Raw genomic sequence first — 25275 nt, 5'->3', positions numbered from 1 at the left:
AAGGCTGCAGAGACTTTGCCTCCAGGCACCGATAATACCGCTGGTTCTGGGGGGGAGGAGTCATGTAGTGGCCTGTCACCGCTGCGATTGTGCCAGGGCTCCGGGCGGCAAGTACAACCAAAGGCCAGCAGCCCACACAGCAGCACTGGCCCCAACAAGCGAACCGTTGGGTGAACGGCAAGGGCATCTTAAAGGTCAGCGACCCCAAAATGGCACTGGCCTTGCTGCGCAGCCAATAGACAGGGACAGCACGTGGGGAAGAAGGGCATTGTTATGAGGAAAGTACCCTCGCATGGGAAACCCGCTTTTGTTAAGCATGTTGTGATGTCAGCCAAGGGAGGCCACAGTGCAAGTATAAAAGTCGGGCCTAAGCCCTAATAAAACTCAGAGCTTAACCTACGTGCATGTGTCCTCTTTTGAATAGCACGTGGCTACAAATGCAATATTTTTTTAGCCAGATTCATAGGCAGCAAATAAAATTTTACATAAACTGTGCTCTTAATGATATACCTGTTTTTTTTTCCAATACACTCATTTATTTGTTGCCATATTCTAGTGATATGAACTGATAAAGGGTAATCTGTTATTTTGTAATGAAATTAGCATTCCACTTATAAATAAAGTCCTTCACTGTTTGTTCTTCTATTGAATTCAATTCTATTTTGATCCAAAAAGGAGGACTATCTTCTTCTTCAAAAAAATAATAAAAACTGATAAATAAAAGTTCTTAAAGTCTAGGTCTTCCCAATTTATAGTCCCATGTTAGCTTTTCGCGGCATTTTGTTATTCCATAGGAATTGCCTTGTGTAATTATTCAGAGATTTTTAGGTAGTGCAATAGGCTACGATTGAAAAAGATACTGCAATCTTGGCATCCAGTTACTCTTCCCACTAGAGTAATTGGAAGGTCTTTCCATTTCTGTAAATCTTTCTTTATTTTTTCTAAGAGAAAGGTGATTAAACTTGTATGAGTTCTGTAAATTATTATCTGTCATTATTCCTAAATATTTGATTCCATCTATCTTCCACTTAAATCTACTACCTTTTGGATATCTTTCATAATCAAAAGTTTTCAATGGAATGATCTCACTCTTGTTCGTATTTACTTTATACCCTGATATTCTTCCATATTTTTCTAATGTTGTTAGTAATTTTATCAAGGATTCAGCCGGGGTCAGACATGTATAATAGAACATCATCAGCAAATAAACCAATTTTATGTTCTTCCTGTCCAACATTGAAGCTCGTAATATCCTGATCTCTTCTTATAATCTCTGCCAGTGGTCCAATAACTAGGATAAAAAGTGCTGGAGACAGGACACCTCTGTCTACTCAATCTACTCAAGACTAAAACCACTGAAATCTGATTGTTAGTTATAATTTTGGCTTGAGGTTTATGATAAAGTGTTCTTATCCAGTTTATAAATGTTCTGCCTATACCAATTTTTTTTTACCATGTTTTAAATAGAAAAGACCATTCTAATTGATCAAATGCTTTTTCTGCATATAGAGAGATGGTATACTTGTATTCAACTTTGATTGTGTCATATGTATTATGTTAAATAGTTTACTTAGACAAATTTGAAAAAATGTCTTCCTTTGACAACTCCCACCTGCTCATATGTATTAATTTTGGTAAATATTATCCCATTCTATTAGCTAATGCTTTTGCCAATATTTTATAATCAGCATTGTGGAGTGATATAGGACTATATGATGAAGTTTTTAATGGGTCTCTACCGTTCTTCAGTAGCTCTGTAATTATAGCAGTTGAGAAAGATTGTGGGAGGGTCTGGGTCTCCACCACCTGGTCCAATACATTCATCATAAGAGGTATCAATACATTTTTTAATTGCCTGCATAACTCATGAAGAAACCCATCCTCCCCTGGAGATTTGTTAGCTTGTAAAGTACCTGAGGCTTTCTCAATTTCTTTTGTGAAAATGTCATCTAAATCAATTCGTTCTCTATCTTCTAATTTTGGAAGTTCAACATTTGTTAAAAATTTGTCCATCTCATTTTCATTTCTGAATAATTCTGATTTGTATAGTTTCATATAGTGTTTAAAATATTATTTATTTATTTTTGATTATATGTAATAATATCAGCTTCTGTTTTTATTGCATTTGCCATTAGACTCCTATGCCTTTACCTGCCAAGATCAAACTTTATGCACCAGTTCCCCTAATTCATTATATTTTAGTTTGGTTTTCAATATATATTTTTTGCATTCTGACAAAAGACAAAGGAGGAAAAACCCAACACCCAACCCCAACCCACCAATTTTCCCCTGCAACCGCTGCAACCATGTCTGCCTGTCCCGCATCGGACTTGTCAGCCACAAACGAGCCTGCAGCTGACGTGGACATTTACCCCTCCGTAAATCTTCGTCCGCGAAGCCAAGCCAAAGAAAGAGATGTTTGTAATGTGTTATATTTCATTTTTAATTCTCTAACTGTCTATATTTTTCTTGTGACCCTGTTCCCTGTTATTCTTTTTCCAATTTTATTACATCTTTCCCTAGACCATCGAGCTCTGTAGCATATTCTCTCAAGATTTTAAGGTGATTTTCATGATCAGCAGCTCAAAATCCATAAAATACACCCCAAAGAGTCCTGGAAGCAAAATCTTCATTGCCTAGTGTAGTTGATGTTTTGAGTATAGACCCTGCATCAGGATTGAGAGTACAAAGTGGAGATAGCCAGTATAAAGAAGTGAGAGCAAGGGGTGAGGAATAGTAATAGGGGGATCTAGCTGAGGAGGGGTTCATGGGCAGATGGATCCAAGTGGTGGAGGGAAAGGTGGAGAAAGCAACAGATATGAACAGTGATCTATCGCCTAATTTACCAGTGTGACAATATTGGGAATGAAGCATGGAGGTGGCTACAAATGGAACATTATCAGTCCAAAAAAATTCTATTGGACTCAGAAATCCACCCAGACAAAGAGAGCTCAGATAGATTCTTATTTTGAAACATTGATTTTTTTTAAAAACAGTGATAAGCATCATCTCCTCCTCCAAAGATTTTGAGGCCAGCCCTGGAGAGTCCAATGACCTGGTTATTAATGAGTAACTTACTTAGAAATTTGTGATGAGGAAGTAAATCCTATGCATTGCAGCTTGCCAGAACTGCTCTATGATTTCTGTCATTAATCACAAACTGCTTTTCATCACACCCTCAGTTTTGTGGGATTGCTCTTGTGCATAGATTATTAATTACACTCACAGTACATATCAAGAGCTGGTAGTTAACCACGTAAATACCCTTTTACTGAAGAAACATGGTTCTGCTATGTCACACAATCTCAACAAAGATAATGGACCTGCAGTGGATAAAGATCTAAATATTTAAACAAAATTATTACACTTTTTCTTAGTTTTCATTATTCTTTTTCTCCCTCTTTCTCTCTCAAGGTTTACAAAATTGGTCGTAAAATTACATCTCTGTTGGGGTTTACGCCCCCACAAGCCTTCTCCTCTCTTTAATTAACCTTGGAAGCATGCAGGGGATGACTTCTCTTGGAAGAAGACTTTTAAAGGTGTATTTTACATAGATTAATTATGAAATAGGTGCAAACTGACTTTGAGGTAACTGTTTTCATTTGGCCCCACCTTAAGTGCATGTTCAATTGATTCTTTCCCCCTTCCTCTTTTGCTTCTGGGGTTGAGTTCATTTATATTTTATCTCCTTGCATTTCCTTTTTCCTCTTCCCTTCAATATTATTGGTCATTGAGGTCACACAAACTTCAGTTATAAGACAGAGAAAATTTTATACAGGAGGAAATCAGATAAATGTTATTGTGACTGGAGTAATTGAACATTTTGTTTCTTCATAAAGGATGCCTTTAGATTGTTAAGTGCCAGATTGTTAAATGTCAGGTTAATCCTCTGCAGCTAGTATTATTTGTCAGTTAGGTGCAAATCCTCCAGTTCTACAAGATTTAGAAGGAAGAGGGCAAGCCTGAATTTTCATGGTCAATAGTGGAGTAGAGCAAATTATCTAAAAACCTGAAATGTTTATCACCATATAGCATAAAAACAGGCCCTTCTTGTTCATCCTGTTTATCAAATACCTCCCTATACTTATCCTATTTGCCAGCCCTCAGCCTGTAGTTTTCTGTGTCATGCTATTTCAAGTGCTCCTCCTAAACGTTTATTGAATGGTATGAGAGGACCTGTCTCCACCAACCTTCCAGGCAATTGGCAAGAGCACAAGATGGCTGCACTGTTATCAGCATTGATCTGAGGCTCTGCACTGTAGGTGAAGGGCTCCCACCTGTGATCTCCTTGTGTCATGCACTTCATACTTGGAAGTTTATTCATTAATGGCTATTCGTCACTGATCCATTAATTTTGGACATTCCCCTTTAAACATTTACACCAAGTGGGTTCCGAGTATTACAACATTCACTGGGTTTTATTTTTATTTGTTTTAACTGGAAATCTTTGGCTTTGCTCTTTTTTTTTTAAACTTTACAGACAGTGACAGTACTTCCTTCCTGAACTAACTGTGGAAAACATGCTTAACAAGCAAGTCTCTGACTAATTCCATTCCCAAGAGAACCTCTTCTAAAGAGAAAGCCAGACGAGAAAGTGAATGCAATATTGTGAAAAGGAAGGCAATTTTTCTTGTAGCAAATTATTTATTATTTTTAATTCCACAAAGTTATTACTGCAAACTTGAATCTTCCTCAACCAATTTTTGTCTTTCACAGTAAACAATCACTGGTCTAATTATTCAGTTAAAATTAGCCAGAGAGGCTCTTGTGATTTATCTTTTGAATGTAAAAGTTATTTTTGAGCAGAGAAGTTAAAGAGGTGCTGCCACATATGGTCCTTCCCATTTCAATGTTTTCTTCTCTTGAAAGTGCTGACACATAAGCCTTCAATAACAAGGAGGCCAACAGCCCAGCAATGCCCCACAGGAATTGTGGCTTTGCATGCGTGATCCCAGTCAATGATCCTGGAGAAGGTATTCAACTACGTGGAGAGAACATTGCTGTGATAAAACTTCAGTCTGCTCGCTCCTCTTTCTCGCACATACTAACTACACAGACATATGGGTACAAGTGAAACACAGAAAATAATGCACGCGCGCGCACACACACACACACACACACACACACACACACACACGCATGATAGGGTTTGTATACACACAGCCATGTACAGATATACAGGCAAACCTACAGAACATGGAAACACAAATAAACAAATAGTACTGCACGTTCACATTGTCACACCTCAGCATGACTCAATTAAAAGTAGGAACCCAACTTGTGTCTCCAATCCAGATTCAGTACAACAAATACAACACCCTAAAGGCCATGCCTTGGTTTGCAGTCCATATGGCTAGTGAACCCACAAAGTATCAGCATCCTGAGAACTAGGGTATTAAGTGTGCAAAATATAAATTTTATTAGATCTATAGTGTAGAAAGCTCCTATTGTTTAGAATTTGACTGACTGAGAATCCCTTGTATAGTCAGATCTATGCAGGGATCAGTATCATCCATCTCCCACAATCAGGGACACCTCAATAGTTCTTTATCAGTGAGGACAAGCTTGTGCCATTTCATTGATAATTCAATGCTGAGTCAATGGAACTTATCATCATTCAAAGTAGATGAGATATTGACAGGTTTTGCAGTATGATTCGGCCAAGGTGAGAACATCAATGATGCCCCATCAAGATGAAGATGGAAAAAGAACATCCAACAGGATGGAATTCACTGCATAGATGTTGAGCTGCCCATGTAAATAAAAGGACCAGAAAGAATGCGAGAGGGAAGGAAGGGAAAGGCAAGGGAGAGGTGTGGGGGTGTGGAGTAGGGGTGTAAGGGAAAGGGAGGGATGGAAGGAGGGAGTGGGAGGAGGGGGAATAGATGGAAGGGAGGTAGAGGAGGGACGGACTAGAGGAAGGAGTGTGGAAGTAAGGAGTGGGGAAGTAAGGAGTGAGTGAGTGAGGGAGAGGAAGATGTGAGGAAGAGGGCAAGAAGGAAGAGTTGAGTAGGAAAGGAAAAGCAGAAGGGAGAGAGGGGAGGTGGAGAGGGATAGGGGAAAGAGTTAGACAAGGGTATGGGAGAAAAGTGGGAGTGTAGAAGACAGAGAATGAGGAGCGGGGTTAGGAAGAAGAGGCGTGGAATTGAAAATACTGAGAAAAGAAGTACAGAATGAAAAACAGAGAAAGACATGGTGGTGAGGAGAAGGAATTAGAGGAGCAAGAGAGACAAACAGAAAGGTAGAAATAAAATGAGAGGAGAGGCAAAGAGAGAGAGAGAGAGAGAGAGAGAGACCATGGATCAGATAAAGAGATGGACAGTATTGTGGCCAGGATACACAGAGAACCAGAATGGGAGTAATGGTAAGGTTCACTTACAGATGAGTGAAGAAGCAGATGGAAGGGCAAAAGGTCACATTAAAGTGAGAGTGTTCCTACTACCAATGTTCCTACGTTCCTATGAGAGAGTGGTTGAATAAGACACAGAAGAGTTTCCCTTGAAGCCTGAGATACAAGAAGGTGACTGGGCAAAGAGCAAAAAGAATAAACAATATGAGCAAAGGAGGAAAGAGTGTAGGAAGAAAGTATATGCAGTAGAGAGGTAATATGACAGAGGAAAGCAGAGAGAGGGGGAGAGACAGTGAGAGCCATCAGTTTATTTAGTCTGCTTTGCATGTAAACCACAGTCCTGGAAATGAAAGTAATCAGTAATAAATAGCAGCCATACAAGTCCTTCTGGGGAATCAACTCTTAACCTGTTGAATCATGGAAATCATATTTCTCAGATTTATGCAAAAGTGCGCGCACATGCGTGTGTGTGTCTAAATATATCCGTATGTGTGTATGTGCGTGTGGCTAAATATATAGGTATGTGTGTATGCATGTGTACGAGAGAAATAATAATTCATACATGTGAGAATTCTCTCTTCCAGTTCTTGGGCTTCACATTACCCAACTTCCCATCTTTAAATCTGTCATTAATATGTAGAGTCCCAACACTGACTCACAGACACAGTCAAAAGCCAAATCTGTCTCCAAGACAGACTGTAAATTTCCCTGCTAGCTGATCCACATGTCTTTCTTCTATTTCAAAGAATTATAGCTTTCCTTTCCAATTTTCCTCTCTGTCCATCCTCCTCCTCCCATCCCCCACAATCTTCTGACTACGTTCTGCCCTATCAGTGAAGCAAGGTGTCTGAAATCAGTCTGAAAACAGGGGTCAGATCTCCTCATTTGGACATTTTGAAAACTAATGACCTCCATTGGTTTGTGGAATAGAGATGGTAAATGGATACCAGAAATTCAAAATATTTAATCTTGAGTCAGGGGGAAATAATTAAAATTACTAGGGCTCCTTGGAGTTTGAAGGAAGTACAGTGTTGCTCTCTAAGTGTGTGCCCAGTGCCAGGGATGATCATGTATGGATTTGAAGCCTGCAGCCTGCAGATTGCAAGTGCTTAGGGTCAATTTAAATGTATATGCCATAGGCAGCTCAGCCTTGAGTAGTTGAATAGCCTTTCAATCTCATACATTCCCTTGGCAACATCAGGGGCAAGTGAAAAGTTGTCCAACTGATTTTCAGGACATAGGGCCTCAAAGCATCCACTTTGCAACAGAGCTCAGTACCCTGCAATATAAAATGGTAAATCTGTTTCCAGGAACTACAGGTGCCTTTGGCAAGATTCTAGTCCTTGGGTGGAGCAGTTTTTAAGTGCATTGTGCCCCGGTTCAATGCTGCCCATATGGAGTTGCCACGTTCTACCGGCTACCGCGCGGGCTTCCTCTGCCTCTGAGTACTGATGGTTTGGACTGGACTGTGTGTGGCTGTGGGGGCTGCCACAGCACAGGAGGCAAGTTCACAGACATTTGGGGACTCTCTGCCTCTCTTTCTCTGACTGTAAGAAGTGCTTCAGGCAATTTCTACCGATGTCGAATCTATCTGCAAATTCCATGTAATATTGCACTGTTTTTATTGCATGACAATAAAGGTATCTTGAATCTTGAATCTGGGGTGGTTCCATTTCCTCAGCCATTTCAAAAACATGGAGATCAGAAGGTCAATTGGCTACTTTAAGTAGCCTCTTGTGGAAGTAGGTGGCAAAATGTAATGAGTTGATCAGGATATGGGGAGAATGGTTACAGGGAAAATGGATGGAGGAATAGGATTGTTCTCCTGCTGACATAGACTTGAGGGGTTTGACTGGCCCCCTCGTAAAGGAAATATGGAATATATCTTTCAGGAACTTTGGCTGAGTTGAGAAGGAGGAAGCCTTGTTAAGCTGGAATCCCGTACATTTTGCAGGAGGCTGGACCAAGATTAATCCATGCTATTTATGATGGTCAAAGCACATCTCGGCTTCAGCATCTAATCTCTTCCAGTTTGAACTCTCCAATCCAAACTGTCCAAGTTCAGGAGATTAGGAATCATATTTTGTTTGCAGGCTTCATTCATAAAGTTGGTTCTCCTTGAACTTTGTGATCTTTCTGATTTGGGCTTGGATTGTTCCCTTCACCTCAACTAAAATCCTTAACATGAATTTTCTGGGGCCACCCCATTTCAATATTGTTGGTAGTTTAATATTGGAACTTTAATCCAAAGAGTTATAGAAAGAAACTATGTGAAAATGTCCCATTAGCCATTTACACTAACTATTCCAACACTAATCCCATTTTTACAAATTCTCTCTATTGTCATCAACTGTCCCTATATTCTTCCAATCACCAACAAGCTCAGAACAACTTAAGTGACCAATTAAATTTCCCATCTTTGAGATTTGGGAGCACTCGGAGGGAATCCATGGAGAGTCACAGGGAGATCATGCAAACTCCATGCAGGCAGCCCTCTGATGAGGATTGAACCCTTGTGCCTGAGGCAGCAGGTCTGCTAGCTGTACTATCATGCTCCCCCCCCTCCCACCACCACCCCCCCACCCCAGATTTCTGAAGGTATGAAGGAATACAAAACTTGGTTGTGTGAACGATGAGCATTTGTGTTGGAAGAATCTGTTGCATCCTGGCGAAGCACACGAGTTTTGTAATTTCTAGTTTTGGCCTGCTTCCCAGACTTGGTGGGCCTGGGTCCATTCCACATTAGAAAGCTCCTAACTCTCCCCAGCAATGTTAGGATATTTGTTCGCAGCATCTTTCTTCCCCCTCAGCGATACTAAAGTATTGGCCAAAGAAACAAAGTAATTAATCTACCACCAGCCATGATTCATTGAGTATTGCTTGTATCACTATCAGACACATGGAGCAACAAGTCATTGGAATCAAAACTCCTTGGCTCATGGAGAAGCATAGTTTCCCTGCCCAATAGCTATCCTTAGCTAATGGCTTGAAAACAGGGTTATTGGTTAACTTTGTGGTAGCGTCCATCAGTGCATCTTTCTTGCTCTCACCTGAGCTCATAAATTTGTCCTTCCAATGTTGTTTCAAGATGGTGTAGCATTTTTGAAGGAGCCATGTTTCTGGTGAAACATCCTCTGCCTAACAAGGGAGATTGATTGATTTTGTTTTTGGAATTTATTTTACCTTCTTTCCATCTTCCAGATAGTCGAAGGCAGGATTAGGAGGATATAATCTCAAATGCTAGTTGCATTGATAAATTAACAGTTGCACCAGGGATGACTGTGGTACATTTACTACACTGAACATCTTTTCCAGCACCCCCCAACCAGTGACACGTACATCCAAATGGTGCTGCCAATCCCGCCCCTGGAATTGATGCTGCCTCCTCAATGGTGAATGAATCCTAAGTCACAATGGCATGATCCATTCATATCAGCAACTGAAGGTGTTACCATGGAAACCTTCAGCCTTGAACTTATTGATTGTTGGAATCATATATGTAATTGGGTGTCAGAGGTAATAGCTCATGTTTTTGATTAAATGTTTTCGTTGTGTGCTGTCCCTGACGCGGCAAAGGGATCTTGCCGGGAGCTTCAGGTGGACCCATATTCTTCTGGAATTCTAAAAGTTCATTTTTTCCCCCCAAAATGAAATAATTACATCAAAATTGCCATTAATTTTGCTGCCAAATTGCTCACACAAATCCTCAGAAGGTTACCAAACCAGTACAGGGTGGAGAACTGCACCTGTCTAAACACAACAAATGTTCATACAGCTGCAAGAGGTACAGGCATATTGTAGAGTATCAGATTCGCTCCTCATCTTTGTTGGTGGGGGCGGCGAGATGGTGGGGGGAGGAGAGATGGGGGGAGGAAATGGCAAGGGTGGCTGGATGTGAGAGATTGGCAGAAATGTACAAGACAAGGAGAAAGACGGGGAGACAGGGAGAGAAATGCATAAACAAGCTGTTTGATAGAGAGAGAAAAAAATGAGACGGGGAAGGCTGAGAATGGGCAGAGGAAGTCTGTTTTCACAGTGTGAGCAGTAATTTGACAGAGTGGAGTGCAGAAATTAGCTGACTTGTATTTAATTGATTTGCACCGAATGAAAAATCAGGCAATAAACTCAACTAAGTTACATATGGTTTAAGTGATTATGGTTTAAATGAAAATCTATCCCAAATTAGTGAGAAAGAGACAAGGAGATACCGACAGGCAGGTGGAGAGTGGGAGGGAGGGAGTAGGAGAGAGAAAAGGAGGATGGGAGAAATAGAGGCAGAGTAAAAGATGACATTTGCTGACACAGTGGAAAAACTAAGCAATGGGCATGAGTGGAGATTAATGTAGGCAACAATGCTGACACTAGGAGTTTCCTTATATTACCACTCATTCCAATGTACACAAAATCATTAAACACTGAGCAACATGAAGGGGATTTGAATTGGTGACTTGAAGTTTAGTCACAGAATTTTTTGTTTAGGGAGAAACCTAAAGGCAGAGCAAAAAGATCAGGGAATCAAAAGTAACTGAATGTACATTGGAGTAAAAAGAACCAGGATTTATAAGGTCAGGGTAGGGGTCTTTTATTATGCTAAAGGTACCACGTAAATGTAAATTGTTGAAATATTTAATCGGGAAGAGTTTATAAACTGTCACTTCAACAATACTAGGTTTACTAGATCTTGCTAGATAAAATCGATTAGACATTTTTCTATTAGTTACTACTTTTACCTTGGGATTCTTATGGAATGGCTTGATCCAAGTTATAAAAATTTGAAAAAACCCAAATTTGTTTCGTACTTTGAACAAAATATCCCATTTCAATCTATCAAAAGCTTTTACTACATCTAATGCCACTGCTACACTTAGATCTTTCCTCCCTTCAGCTGAATGTATAATACTAATTAATCTGGCTACATTGTTCACCAGCTGTCTCATTTTAGCAAATCCCATCTGGTCTATGTTTATTAATTTAGACAATAATTTAGTAACTCTGTTCACCAATATTTTAGCTAGTATTTTGTAATCTTCACTCAGTAATGAAAGTGGTCTATAAGAAAAGGGTTTTAAAGGATCACTATCTTTTTTTTGGTATCACTATATTTATTGCTGTTGAAAAAGAATCTGGAAGAGTATGAGTTCTTGATGCTTGATTCAACATTTCAATAAAAATAGGATTCAATTCCTCCAAATTCTTTCTCAACCAGGTGGAAAACCATCTTCCCCCAGAGATTTATTACTTTGTAATTAATCTATTACTTCCTTCACCTCTGGTTGTGTAAATTGTACACTTATTTCTATTTGCTCTACCAAATTTAGTGTGAGTAAATTTGTCCTCAATAAGTATCTATTTTATTATCATCTAATAAAGACTCTCAATTATATAACTTAGAATAAAAGTTTTTGAAAGTTTCATTTATTTCTTGAGGTTTATAACTAATCATATTCAAGTCACTTTTAAGTGCATTAATTGTTTGTGAAGCCTGTTCCAATTTCAATTGCCATGCAAGTACATTATGTGACCATTCACTTAATTAACAATATCTGTTTAGTTCTTGTAATTTTTTTTCAGTTTTGTAAATTTGTATTGTATTATATTGAAGTTTTTTTGTAAAAATTAATCAGTTGCCTATGCTTATCTTCTGAGCTTTGCTTCTGAAGATCTTTTTCCAATAATTTGCTTTCTTGCTCCAATCCAATCTACTTTTTTCATATAGTCCTTCTTAATTTTAGTAGTGAAACTTATGATTTTCCCTCTCAGATAATCTTTCAAGGCATCTTATGTTACAAATTTGTCACTCACCAAATTCAGATTTGCATCACAAAATAACAGAATTTGCCTTCTAATAAAATTACAAATATCTTTCCTATTTAATAATGCTGAGTTTAGTCTCCAGCTATATACCAATTTTTCCTTGTCTGGCAATGATGAATGGTCCGATAATATCCTCGTTTTATATTCAGCATCCAGTATCCTTGTAGAGCTCGTCAAAAGAATCAAAGACTTGTTGATCCAAACCAAGGCTTTTATTAGCAAAAGACAGGAGCTCTTCACAGGTGGCCGACCAGTCCGGAATGATCCGACATGGCTAGGGACACAACCCTTTAAGGCCCAGACAGTAGGCGTGGCTAAGCTCTCAGCCAATCGCTGTAAGCATAGTCTAGATACTGTAACTATATATACTATATACATTGGTGATAGATCTGTACTATCACAATCCTCCCTTGTATTTTTGCAGATATTAAAAAGAAGTCAATTCTAGAATAAGAATCATATCTATTTGAATAAAAAGACTAGTCTCTTTCTCTAAGATGGACTCTCCTCCAAGCATTTATCAAATTCAAATCTCTTATTAAAAACAAATTTGCTTTTGCTGTTTTAGTTCTTACTGCTCCTCTTATAGTTCTATCTAAAATTGGGCCCAAACAAAAGTTAAAATCTCCTCTCCTCCTATCAAAATATTATCATGGGCTTCTGCTAGATTCATAAAGGTCTCTTGAATAAATTTCCCATGATCTTCATTTGGTGCATACAAGTTAAGAAGTATCCATAACTTTGAAAATATTTGACAATGTACCATCAAATATCTTTCAGCAAGATCTGTCACGACATTTTGTATTTTAATTGGAATATTCTTTTTAACTAAAAATAGCCACACCTCTTGCCTTAGAATTGAAATAAGAAGCTACTTTATCCCCAGGTTTGTTTATTTTAGGTACAGAGCCACTGGCTTAAGTAATTAGGAGTGATTTAGAAATTGGGGGTTCAAGGTTGGTTATGAGGAGAACAAAATTAGTTTATTTGCAGATGATGTTATGATCTATTTGACTGAGCCAATGACCTCCCTATGTAAATTACATTTAAATTTGGAAGAATATGGTAAGATTTCCAGTTATAAAGTAAATTGGGATCAAAGTAAGTTATGCCCTTTACACAAGGAGATTATACTCTTTGCTGAAGAAATATTCAATTTAAATGGCCAAAAGAGGCGATTAAATATGTAGGGATTTGCGATAGATAATAATTTAAATAATTGATACAAATTGAATTATTTACCATTACTTAAAAAAGTTGAAGAAGATTTTTAAAAATGGAGTACTTTTCCAATAACATTAATAGGTAGGGTAAATTGTATCAAGGTGAATATATTTCCGTGGATACAATATCTTTTTCAAACTTTACCTATATTGTTACCACAAAAGTTCTTTCAAGAATGAAATAATTTCTTTGGAAAGGTAAAATGACAAGAGTATCTATAGAAAGATTAACATGTAAATATTAATTGAGTGGTTTTTATCTTCCTAACTTTAAGAATTATTATCAAATGGCTCCAATTAAAATTTCTTTCTTCTTTATTTGAGGGATCAGGAAAAACAGCATGGGTCAATATAGAGATGGATAAAATAGGAGAGAAATCAGGAGAGGGATTCAAAGTTAATAAATGGTGTAAAGGAGACACATTTGCTTAAACTATTTTATTACCATTTGGAACAAGATAAATAATGAAATTGGAACAAAGGGAAGTATATCACCTAAAACACCTTTGATTCAAAAATGGAGTACTTTTCCAATAACATTAGTAGGTAGGGTAAATTGTATCAAGGTGAATATCTTTCCGTGGATACAATATATTTTACTAAAGATAATCAATTTTTAAATATTTGGTTTCACAATGGTATTAAAAATGTAGAAGATTGTTATGAATATGGTCAATTTATGTCATTCCAACAGTTAAGAAATAAATATGGAATTACTTGAAATATACTTTTTTGCTATTTTCGATTGAGAGGATATCTGCGCGAAATATTAGGTCCAACAATGTATTTGCCAGCCTGCAGTTAGTTGGAGGTTCTTTTTAGGAGAAATTTATTTCTGCAATGTATCTTTTACTGCAAGCAGGCACTACTAAAAAGGAAATTCATAAATCTAGACAGACATGGGAGGTTGATTTAAATATTACAATTAATGAGAATAGATCGGCAGAACTCTGTCAAGATTGCATGACAAATATTATAAATGTTAGATACAATTTAGTTCAATATTATTTACATCAATTATATTTAAAACTACAAAACTTACACAAAATGAAATCAGATTTATTAGATAAATGCTTTAGATGTGGTGAAGAAATAAAAACTTTCTTTTACATTCCACTTGATCATGTTCTAAATTTAGAACTTTTTGGATGATATTTAGGAAAGTTTTTAGAACAGATAATTGGTATTGTTTTTTTCATAAAATCCAGATTTATTTTTGTTGGGGAATATAGAAGGAAGAAGACCTAAATTAAAATGATCATTTTATCATGTGAAATTTACCAAAATAGTGGTGGCAAGGAAGTTTATTGGAATGACTTGGAAATCAATGCACATTTAGGTATGGAAAGATAGCATTTGGAAATTCAAAGTTGTATATATTTGGAAAAAAATTACATATAATTTGAGAAACAAATAGTCAACTTTCATACAAATTTGGAGCCTGTATATCAGTGGTTATCAACCTTTTTCTTTCCACTCCCATGCCACTTTAAGTAATCCCGATGCTGTTGGTGCTCTGTGATTAGTAAGGGATTATTTAAGGAGGCATGTGAGTGCAAAGAGAATGACTGCTCTAGACCCAATTGTTACTGAAATATTTTGCTTGAGAAAAATTGTCATTGGCCCATTTCCTTTGGAGTTATGAAACCATGCACATAATGAGTCAATTAGGTACAATTAAAACAGTGATTTTTAAACTTTTTCTTTCCACTCACATACCGTCTTAAACAATCCCTTACTAATCACAGAGCATTGATGGCATATGAAATACTTAAAGTGGTAAGTGAGTGGAAAGAAAAAGGTTGAGAGGCAATGCCTACAAAGTTTAGGGATAAATATGTAAAAATGTATTTCTGGCCTCTTAAGACCTGCTACAATCTTCTTCCATAAAGTAGTTTTATATAAATACTGTAAGACTCTAGTGTATAAGCCAATCATTTGTGCAATCCAGAACAATATTATTTTCTCCTTATACTTGTAGTTTCATTATATAATTATTTTATATCTATTTTTATCATTATATCTTTTATAGTGGGAGGCAGGTAAGAGGGAGGGTAGGGTAGGTAAAGGGGGTGTTAATATCCTCTAATAATTACAATATTAAATTTAACTAAATATTAACTCTCTTCAATATATAATTACATGGCTGTAAAATTTTAAGTAAAATTAAAAAAATACTAGGTTTCAGGACAGAAATGGGATTTTTCTCCCACCACACCTATGACAATTTTTTTCCATCTATATAAACCTCATTCTCCTGCGTTTGGTCCATAACCTTCTTCCATGCCTTGCCAATTAAATGCATGTCTAAACACCTTTCATACATATTGATTGCTTCTGATTCCATCACCTCTGTTTCCTGCTATCCACACACAGTAAACTTTTTTTGTCACCCGTAAACTTATTTATCATACCTGCTACATTCAAATCCAGATTGTTAATATATAATCATAAACAGCAAACAACCTAACTCCGTGATATCTATGACCCATTTTTATTAGGTGAATGTTTTGAAAATAACCTAATCTGATCTGAGTTGTGATGTTAATTCATTCATAAAAAATGCTTCACCTTAATTAATCATAGAACGTTACACCACAGAAACAGGCCTGTTGGCCCCTTTAGTCTATGTCAAACTATTTTTATGCCTAATCCCATTAACGTGCACCAGTTGATACCCCTCCCATCCATGTACCTGTCCAAATTCGTCTTAACAGCTAAAATTGAGGCCACACACGCCATTTCAGCTGGCAGCTCGTTCCATATTGCCACTACTATCTGTGTGAAGAAGTTCCCACTAAACTTTTAACTTGCACCCTTAACCCATGTTCTCTGGTTTGTATCTCTCCTACCCTCAGTGGAAAAAGCCTACCTATCTTTACTCTGTCTAGACTCGTCAAAATTTTAAATTACTCTATCATATCTCCTCTTATTATTTTATGCTCCAGGGAAAAGAAAAATTTCTAACCTGTTTAACTTTTCCCTGTAAGTCAGTTCCTGCATTCTGGGCAACATCCTAGTAAATTTTCTCTGCACTCATTCAATCTTATTTATATCTTTCCTGTAGTTAGGTAACCGAAACTGCACACAATACTCCAAATTTGGACTCACTGAAGTCTTACACAACTTTACCATAAAATCCCAACTCCTATACTCAATACTTTGATTTATGAAGGCCAATATGCCAAAAGCTCTCTTTACAACCCTATATACATATGTCACCACTTTCAGGGAACCATGTATCTGTATTCCAGGTCTCTCTGTTCAATCATTTACCATTTAAATCCTTTCTTGGTTTGATCTTCCAAAATGTAACACCTCACATATGTTTACATTAACTTCCTTATAACTTCTGCCATTTTTCAGCCCATTTTTCCAGCTTGTCCAGATCCTTTTGCAAGCTTTGAAAATATTCCTTGCCCACAATGACTTTATGTCGTCTGCAAACTTGCTGATCTAATTTACCAAATTATAATAATAGCTATAATTTTATATAGATCTAAACACACACACACACACACACACACACACACACACACACATACACAAACACACACACACACACACACATATAAATATATATATATATTCAGGTAACATTCAAAGTGAGAAATGGGCAGTCAAAATTTCAGGTCAGAACCCTTTTTCGAGACTAAGTTAGGAAAAGGAGACAGGATACATAACAAAGGAGGGGGAAGTGTGAAGGAGAGTCCAAGAAGTAACAGAAATACAGGATAAAAGTGGGGCAGGCAGGAGAGTAGGGGTGGAGTGCACTTGGGGGTGGTAGGGGTTGAGAGAAAATTAAGTAGTGGAATGGGCTAGGAGAATGGAAAGGGGAACAAGATTAGGGTGGAGGAGGCTGCATGAAATTTAAAATTCAATGTTCACGCTGTAGGGTTGAAGGCTATTAATGGATAATTTATGCAGTTCTTCAAGTTTTTGGGCTCCTTGCAAGTTTGAAGAACACCATATCATCAGAAATAAGACTGGTAAATCCCTGGTTATTAAGAACATCCTTCCTCAGATAAGATTAAATCTGCACAAACTGCTCGAGATGTAGTCTCACCAAAGACACATATAATTACTGTAATAACTGCTCATAGATTCAGGTCACTCGTCTGAGTGCTACTGGTGCTATGTACTACCTGTCGCATGGTCGGGTGGTTGGTGACTAAACTGGCTCCCCCCACCAGGCTTGCCTGGTGCAGAGGGTGGGTAGACACCCTGAAGGATGAAAAACAAGATCTGTCAAAGGGTGAACAAACCCTCTTGTAGGGTCAACGGCCATCTACCCAACATGAGCCGTGAATCGCGGAAAGGGAGTCCCTTGCATCAAAGCTTGATCTGGCCATTCACTGCGACAGAACGCCCCCCAGCTGTCTCGGACCTCATCTGCTACTGGATCCAGGAAGGGATGTCAAGAGGGTGGGTCTGGACCTGTGCAACTCCCTACTCACCTAAAATCCATTCACACACACACACACACACACACACACACACACACACACACACACACACACACACACACACACACACACACACACACACACACACTCTGTTCCTTTCTGACATGGGGTATCCTTGTATCAAACCCTACATACTGACAGATAGGAACCATTATAATCCTACAGGATGGATAGCCAGAAAAATAACAGTTCATATTCTTCTTGCTATGAAGGCCAACTGGCACTGCTTTATGTAGCCTGGAAAGTAAATGATCAAGCTCTGGGAATTCTTAGTCTTCAATCATGTCAATTTCCCTAACATAATTTCCCTACTGATACTTATTTATTTCAGTTCCTCCCATTCACTCAACCCTAAACTTCTAGCTTTTCTGGGATTTTTTTTTGTGTTCTCCCTTGTAAGAATAGAAACAATGTCTATACAGTAAAATCCCTGGTATCTGGCACCTTTGGGAATTAATAGATGATGGGTAATCAAATTAAATAAATGGGAATGAGGTTGGCATTTGAACACAGATCATACCTTTATGCTTTTATTACTCATGTTGCCAATGTAGCTCCACCACCAGGGTTATGTCAATAACATTAAATCTATCCAAACTCAACATATTCAGTACCTTCAGCGAATATGCAACTCTGCACAGAAGAGGGATAGGATAAGGTACAAAGATAAATACACATGAACAAGGACTTGGAAGTAGACTACTGTCATACAATGAGTGTTGTTAGATTCATACTTTGACTTAGATTTTATAAAAATCTTTAAAAATTTACACATATGTAATGGTAACAGGCCTTTCCAGCCCATAACCCTGTGTCCCTCAATTACACCCAATTGACCTGCAATCTCTGTAGGTTTTGAAAGGTAGGAGGAAACCAGAGCATCTGGAGGAAACCCATGCAGACATAGGGATAACATACAAACTCTTTAACAGATAGTGTGGGATTCAGATCCCGGTATTGAAGCTGTAAAAGCATTGCACAACCTGCTTGGTTGTCTGCTGACTTCCTGTCCATTTTAGGTGGAGATATTTCAAAGAGAGATGGTGAAACCTCTAAATCAGTGGTTCCCAAACTTCTTCTGGCTGCCACCCCCTTAGCTCCCAATCCACATCCCCCTTCCCTTCCCTTCCCCCTCCCCCCAACCCCAACACACACAACAGACTGCAAATTTAAAACAACAACTAATCTAACACTATAAGCAAGCATATGTATTTCACTAAAAAAAGTTATGGTAAACCAATTTATTTAGCAATATGAAAGGGTAAATTTACATTTTACCTGCAACTACATTGTCTTCATGGTTTTCTCACTATATTGCCTACACTTCACCATTCTGAGTGGTCACCATCGTGGGCAGTTGGTCGGCATCCCGAGTGGTCACATCCTGTACAGTCTTGTCCCGGCCAGTCACCACCCCCAGCTAAAGAAAACTTGCAATACACAAGCCTCGAGCCTTGGCCCTTGCAAAAGTGAAAATGCAATGATCACCAGTCCCCACAGTCTGATCTGGCTGGCATGTGGCTCATGTCCTGTCCAGACTACGTCACCAAGATACAAACAAATGATCAGATTGTCCCCTTTTTTCTTACCGCCCCCTAGTTCCTCACCGCCCACTTGAATCCTTCCACTGCCCCCAGGGGGCGGCACTGCCCACTTTGGGAATGACTGCTCTAAATTCAGCATTACTAACCAATGTTGGTGTCTTCCACCAGACCACGATCCTTAGCTCTGGCGCCCTAATTACACTAAGTGTGCTTCAGTGGGCAAGCCATGTAGTTTGCATGACCAGCACCAGATTTCTGAAACAAACTCTTTATTCTGAGCCTTGTTATGGCAAGATAAACATTTTGATGTCATCTGCCTCAGGGGTTGCAGATTTTTGATGGTTAGAGGTAGAATTCATTTCTTGTTCAATACCGACTCTCCTTGAAAGAATATATTCACCCTGCTGACTCATGGGAATCACTAAACGAAGATCCAAGATGGCAGTGAAATCCATGGATGTGCACTGAAAACCTCCCATACTAAGTACCTAGTGACCCTGCCTATAGTAGTCACTGAGTCCCACACTAGCCTCATCAGCCATTTCAGTACTTACAGGTTAGAATGGAAGGTTTCGCTGACCTGAATAACTATTTAAGAATGAACAGGACAAATCCATAGAATAAAGGTTTTAGTTTGGGGTACAACGTTTAAAATCCACACAAGTAGAAACACAATGCTGGAGAAACTCAGCAAGTCAAACAGTGTTCCTTATGTAGCAAAGATGAAGATGCAACACCAATGTTTCGGGCTTATGCCCTTCATCAAGGTATGACAAAATGTAGGTGGGAGCCTGAATAAAATGGTGAGGGAAAGAGCAGGGAGAGGAGCGCAATTCCAAAGGCAGGAGGTAATAGGTGGATAAGGGAGGAAAGGCACCAGGGATGGATGAAACAAGCGCGGGGCCTATAGCTTATGACATAATGCCCCATCCCAGACAAAATTTAAAAAAACACGTAAATATTTAAAACATCTAGTAGTTTAAAAGAGAGAATGAAAGGGGCAAGTAGGAGACCAAATTCCAGGGAAGCTAAATTCAGAGGAGAGAGCTGAACTCAAAGCGATAAAACATTGAAAATGAAGCTTCGCACATTTTATGAATGGACACAAAATTACGTGGGTGTGGGTGACTTGAGGACATAGGTCCTCCGGGCCCATCTTTCTGGCAACTTGGAGAAAGTCTGCCGTGGTCTATTCTAAATACAGGACGGCAGCGTAACAAACCGCGTGCTATTGTTTGTTTTCTGTGATGGCGGAATGAGGGGGTGAAGCGTGTGCTTTAAGTTCATCAGGCAGCTGGCAGATAAGTTGTTTCCCCTTCGGGGATTGCGTAATTTTTAGTTGTTTCGAAACAAGTGAGGGGAGAGAGAGAGATAATTAGAACGTGGCTCATCCAATTAAATTCCTTTTTTTTTTGCAAGTATTCATTTGTGTGGAATCTCAATGATTTTTATTTTAAGTCAACATCGCTAACATTTTTACTCACCCAACCTTGCCATCCTCATTTATTACCTCTTCCAAACAATGGAACTTATTCTTAACAAAATGATCTCGCTTTCTCAGATCACTGTACATTCAGCAATTACATCCTTAATAATTTTCATTACCACCCCTTTAAGCTTTCATATTTCCTACCAACTCCCCCCCAAATCCATACAGTCATAAAGTAACACTGCTAGTATTACACTTTCAGAGCTACATATTTTAATATACCCTAGCCTACACCATCTCATTCATCTGCTGATGTAACATAAAGTTGGAGAGGAGTAACATTTGATTCAGCAATGATTTTCCAAACAAGGGGATTTAAAGGATGATTTTTTTTTCATCCATATCTTGGCTGATCTATACAAACAGCTTCTTCACTGCCTTCTAAATAGCTCAGCAAATTGATTAGTTTGTCGGGCAATAACAAATACCGCCGAGCCGATCACTCTTACATCCCTCAATCATGATGGTTCCTTCAAGATTATTTGGTTGCTTATTTGGTTGAGCTTGAGAGAAATTAGCAAAACTCCAATGCAGAACTGAGATTGTCCCCGCAGATCCTAAAACACTTCAGAATTGTCCCACTGATGTAAGCAATACACTTCAATAAGCACTTCTCTGGAAGAAAACAGTATTACTGTGGGAAATGGAGGATAGAGTTTCAGGAGACCAAGTCTATTTTCTGCATCTACAGCTTCTCATCCTACTGAGAAATACAGTCTTAGGCATCACAAATTGTGCAGTGGCTATGAGATACCACACTCAGTACCTCTGTGGGAAATAGAGGATAAGGTTTCAGGGGATCAAGTCCCCTGAATTGTTTAAACCATAAACAAGTTAGTGATTTTAGCCAATTATCACCTTTCATCGGGGTTATTAACACAGACTATGGTATCTCATAGCCACTGCACAAAGATGAAAATGAAAACACTCAATCAGTCATTCATAATTCATAGTACATAAAGTAATAGAGCAAGTCAGCAAGCATTTAGTGTGGGGGAAATGCAGGGCCTGAGGCATATGCTATTTTTGCAACTACATTAATCTGGCACTGAAGGCCACACCAGCAAACAGGGAGTGGGGGGGGGGGATGGCTCTGTGAATGGAGAGGGAAGGGGTGGAGAGAAGACAGAGGAATGGGGAAGAAGAGGAGAATGTGGAGTAGGCTAGCAGAAACCAGAGAAGTTGATTAGAATTAGTGCCATCTGGTGGGAGAATGCCCAGATGGAAAATTGGGTATTGCTCCTCCAATTTTCAGATGGTCTTGGTTTGGAAATACATGGGGCCATGGATAGACGTGTCAGCATGGGAGTGGGGGTTGACTGTTCATGAGGCCATGGACAGTCATGTGTTTGACAGTACATGAGGCTATGTTTGACTTGTAAAATCACATGAATGTTCTCAAAATTGAGTGGTTGGGTTACAGTTAGGCTTTGCTAAAAATCATTTCCATAATCACTGTACTTAAAATCTTCATCAAGCCAGCACAAATGCCAGTGTAATGGAATGCAATCATTTCATTATTTTTCTTTCTATTAAAATGTATTCCTTGATATATTTAAGTGTGTTAGTCTTGTGAAATTTTATTAAAATGGACAAAATGAGTTCATTATAAAGTAAGTATTTTTAATCAGTGTCTGCTCCTGCACCAATGGAAAATCACTCAAGAGAATGACATTGGTGTACTCTAATCAGTAAACGTAATTTTATTTTAAAATTGGAAATTCTTTAAAAACTTGCTGACAAGAGTCTTTGCATTTAAGAAAGCAACAGTACATTGAAATGCTACGGAATTAGGAAATATATTTGTATTTTCATCACGTTAAATCTATCTCAATCTTGTCAACTTTGCTATAAGACTTGCCGAATTGCATTGTGATTGGTCTCACACTGCTGCCCTAAAGGTGCAGCGTGCGATTTCAGCTACTTCTCAAAATACCAAAACCTCTTAGACATGAAATTCCAGCTCAATGTGTTGGAATCGCAAATGAAGAAAATGGCACAGTGCAAAATAATGGGTTAATGTCGAGTTGGACAATGCAGAAATAGGTTCTTCACCAAGGCCAAGCCAAAAAACACCCATTAACATCATCCTCATTTTATTCTCCTTACATTCCTTCAAGATTCCTCCATCTCCTACATACTAGATGCAACACAGTGGCCAATTATATGAACAAACTGCATGATGAGGGAAGGAATGCCTGCAGCCCAGGGATGCGGGGCTAATTTTTCTTAGGTGCCGGAGCTCACCAAAAAACAGCGACAAGGAGGGGCCGGATCCGCCCCATGAGGTGCCTAGAGCGGCCTCGTGAACTGCTCGAGCTGCCCACTGAGGTGCCGGAGTGGCGCTTCAGTGAGACCCAGCAGCACTGCACCCCTGATGCAGCCACATGAAGAAGATTGCAAACTCCAAGCACCCAAAGTCAGGACTGAATTCAGGTCGCTGGAGCTGTGAGATAATAGTTTTACTCATTGCACCACTGTGCCACCTGATTATGTCATTTACTGTTGATAATCATCAATGATCTTCTGTGGCAAATAGACCAGAAAATACTGATAGTGTGATTCTTGGTAAATTGAGAACTTCACAGGGAATGCTTTCAGAAGGCAAGCATACTTATCCTGCATGGCTACTTTGCTGCTGAGTACATGAATTGGACCATCTGCCAGCAGAATTCCATCTCCCAGTGGAATTGAGTCTGGCTGATATCTGCTGATCTCCAGTATTTTATTTTCACAACCTACTTATCGACGTCCTATGAGCCCATAGGCACATACTTCGGCATCTCTGTAGCAGGTTTACTTCTCTCATGCGCACATTTGGTTTTAGATTCCAGCCTGCAATCTCAGCTCCAATTTTATTTTTGCTTTCATGAGATTCAGTGTTAATTCATGGTGTATGCATAGTATACAGAACACTGATAATGCTTCACTCCTTGAGAAACTACATTGACCTGCCATGTGATTCCTGTTTCTCTCTGCACAAATGTTGTCTGATTGGTGAGCACTTCAGCATCTATTTTTTTGTTTTTCAGTTCGCTCCTATTTGGCACTGAGTCACCTGTACGTACCCCTTCGGGTACAGTTAGCAGAAGGCCAAAGGAAACTATTTTCACTTCCAGCTGCAACTCTCTGGATCGTGCATGCCCATTGTCAGCTTTCTGTACAGTCGGCTCTAGTCAAAAGGAAATGATTTCCTCTAATTTGGTACCGTACTACTAAAGTCAACACCTGCATTCAATGCCGATAGGCTTCTGATGTGGTCTCAGCTCCTGTGTGCTGTGCTGATTAGCTTCATTTACAGTTAACGTTGTATTATACAGACCTGGACTGTTTGCTGTTGCTTCTCATTCGTAGTCGGAGAATTTAGGCCCGTTGCTTGATGAAGTAAAAGCTGTCTGGCTGCTTGCAGAGCCTACAGTGAAAGAAGGAAAGAGAAGAGAAATTAAGGGAAACCTGTTGATGCACAAACCCTTTACTTGAAGACTGGGTGATCAAATATTAATGAGGAGATTGGAGCCAACACTTCTGCAGGCATTCGTCTGACCGGTCACATCTGTGTCTGACCATCCACATCTGGCATCTCTGATCATTCACATCTGTATCTGACCATCCACATCTGGCACATCTGACCACTGAGCTGCTATTTTTGGAATGCTGCCACTTTACAGTAGCACAGAGAAAGTATCACAAAATGCAACTCTTACTTTATTTTTAAGATGAAATTTATGATAATATTTGGCAAATTGGGTGTCAATTCAGCACCTGAGTTGACTGCCATAACTCAATATTTTTTTTCACTCTATGCTGAGGAAAGACTTTCAGTTTAACCCTTTATCTCCCACTTTCACTCTTTACAGTGCAGATGTTAATAACCTGGGTTCCAAACTTCTTTACAGTTATTGATAATGGAAAAGACACCATTGGCAAGAAGCATCCAAAATTATCTACAATTATCTTTGAATAGGAAAGTGTGAAAGGAGACATGGAAAAGAGAGAGAGAGACAGAGCTGGGGGAAGGCGACAGTGGAAGAAGTGAAGTGAGGGGGAGGGATGGGGTTTAACGAAGACCAGAGAAGTTGATATTATTGCCATCTGGTTGAAAGCGGCTCAGTCAGAAGATGAGGTGCAACTTCTCCAATTTAGGAGTGGTCTCAGTTTGGGAGTGCATTGTCAGACATGTCAGCAAGGGAATGGAATGGGGAATTGAAATTGGTGGTGGCCACTGGGAGATCCATGCTATTGTGGTGGACAGAGTAAAGCTGTTCATCAAAGTGATCTCCCAGTCTGCACCCAGTCTCTCCCATGCAGAGGAGACCACAACAGGAGCAATGGATGCAGTAGATGACCCCTGCAGTTTCACAAGTGAGATGTTTCTTCACTTGGAAGGACT

At 39.0% G+C, this 25275-nt stretch overlaps 1 protein-coding gene across 12 annotated transcripts in view; it reads right to left on the bottom strand.

Annotated features, from left to right (window-relative positions):
- foxp4 (forkhead box P4) overlaps window positions 1-25275 on the bottom strand; it is a 371685-nt gene that overhangs the window by 154392 nt on the left and 192018 nt on the right. For all 12 annotated transcript variants that reach the window (XR_011358475.1, XR_011358476.1, XM_069941845.1 and 9 more), the window contains one exon: window positions 24208-24297. Coding sequence is in view for 10 of the 12 variants with exons in the window: in XM_069941845.1 (XP_069797946.1) it covers window positions 24208-24297 (90 nt within the window). In the remaining 2 variants the exon portion in view is untranslated. The remainder of the gene's footprint in view (window positions 1-24207; window positions 24298-25275) is intronic.

This window comes from Narcine bancroftii, chromosome 5 (genome assembly GCF_036971445.1).
Source record: "Narcine bancroftii isolate sNarBan1 chromosome 5, sNarBan1.hap1, whole genome shotgun sequence".
Lineage (NCBI taxonomy): Eukaryota > Metazoa > Chordata > Chondrichthyes > Torpediniformes > Narcinidae > Narcine > Narcine bancroftii.
This window is presented reverse-complemented; position numbering and strand designations above follow the sequence as displayed.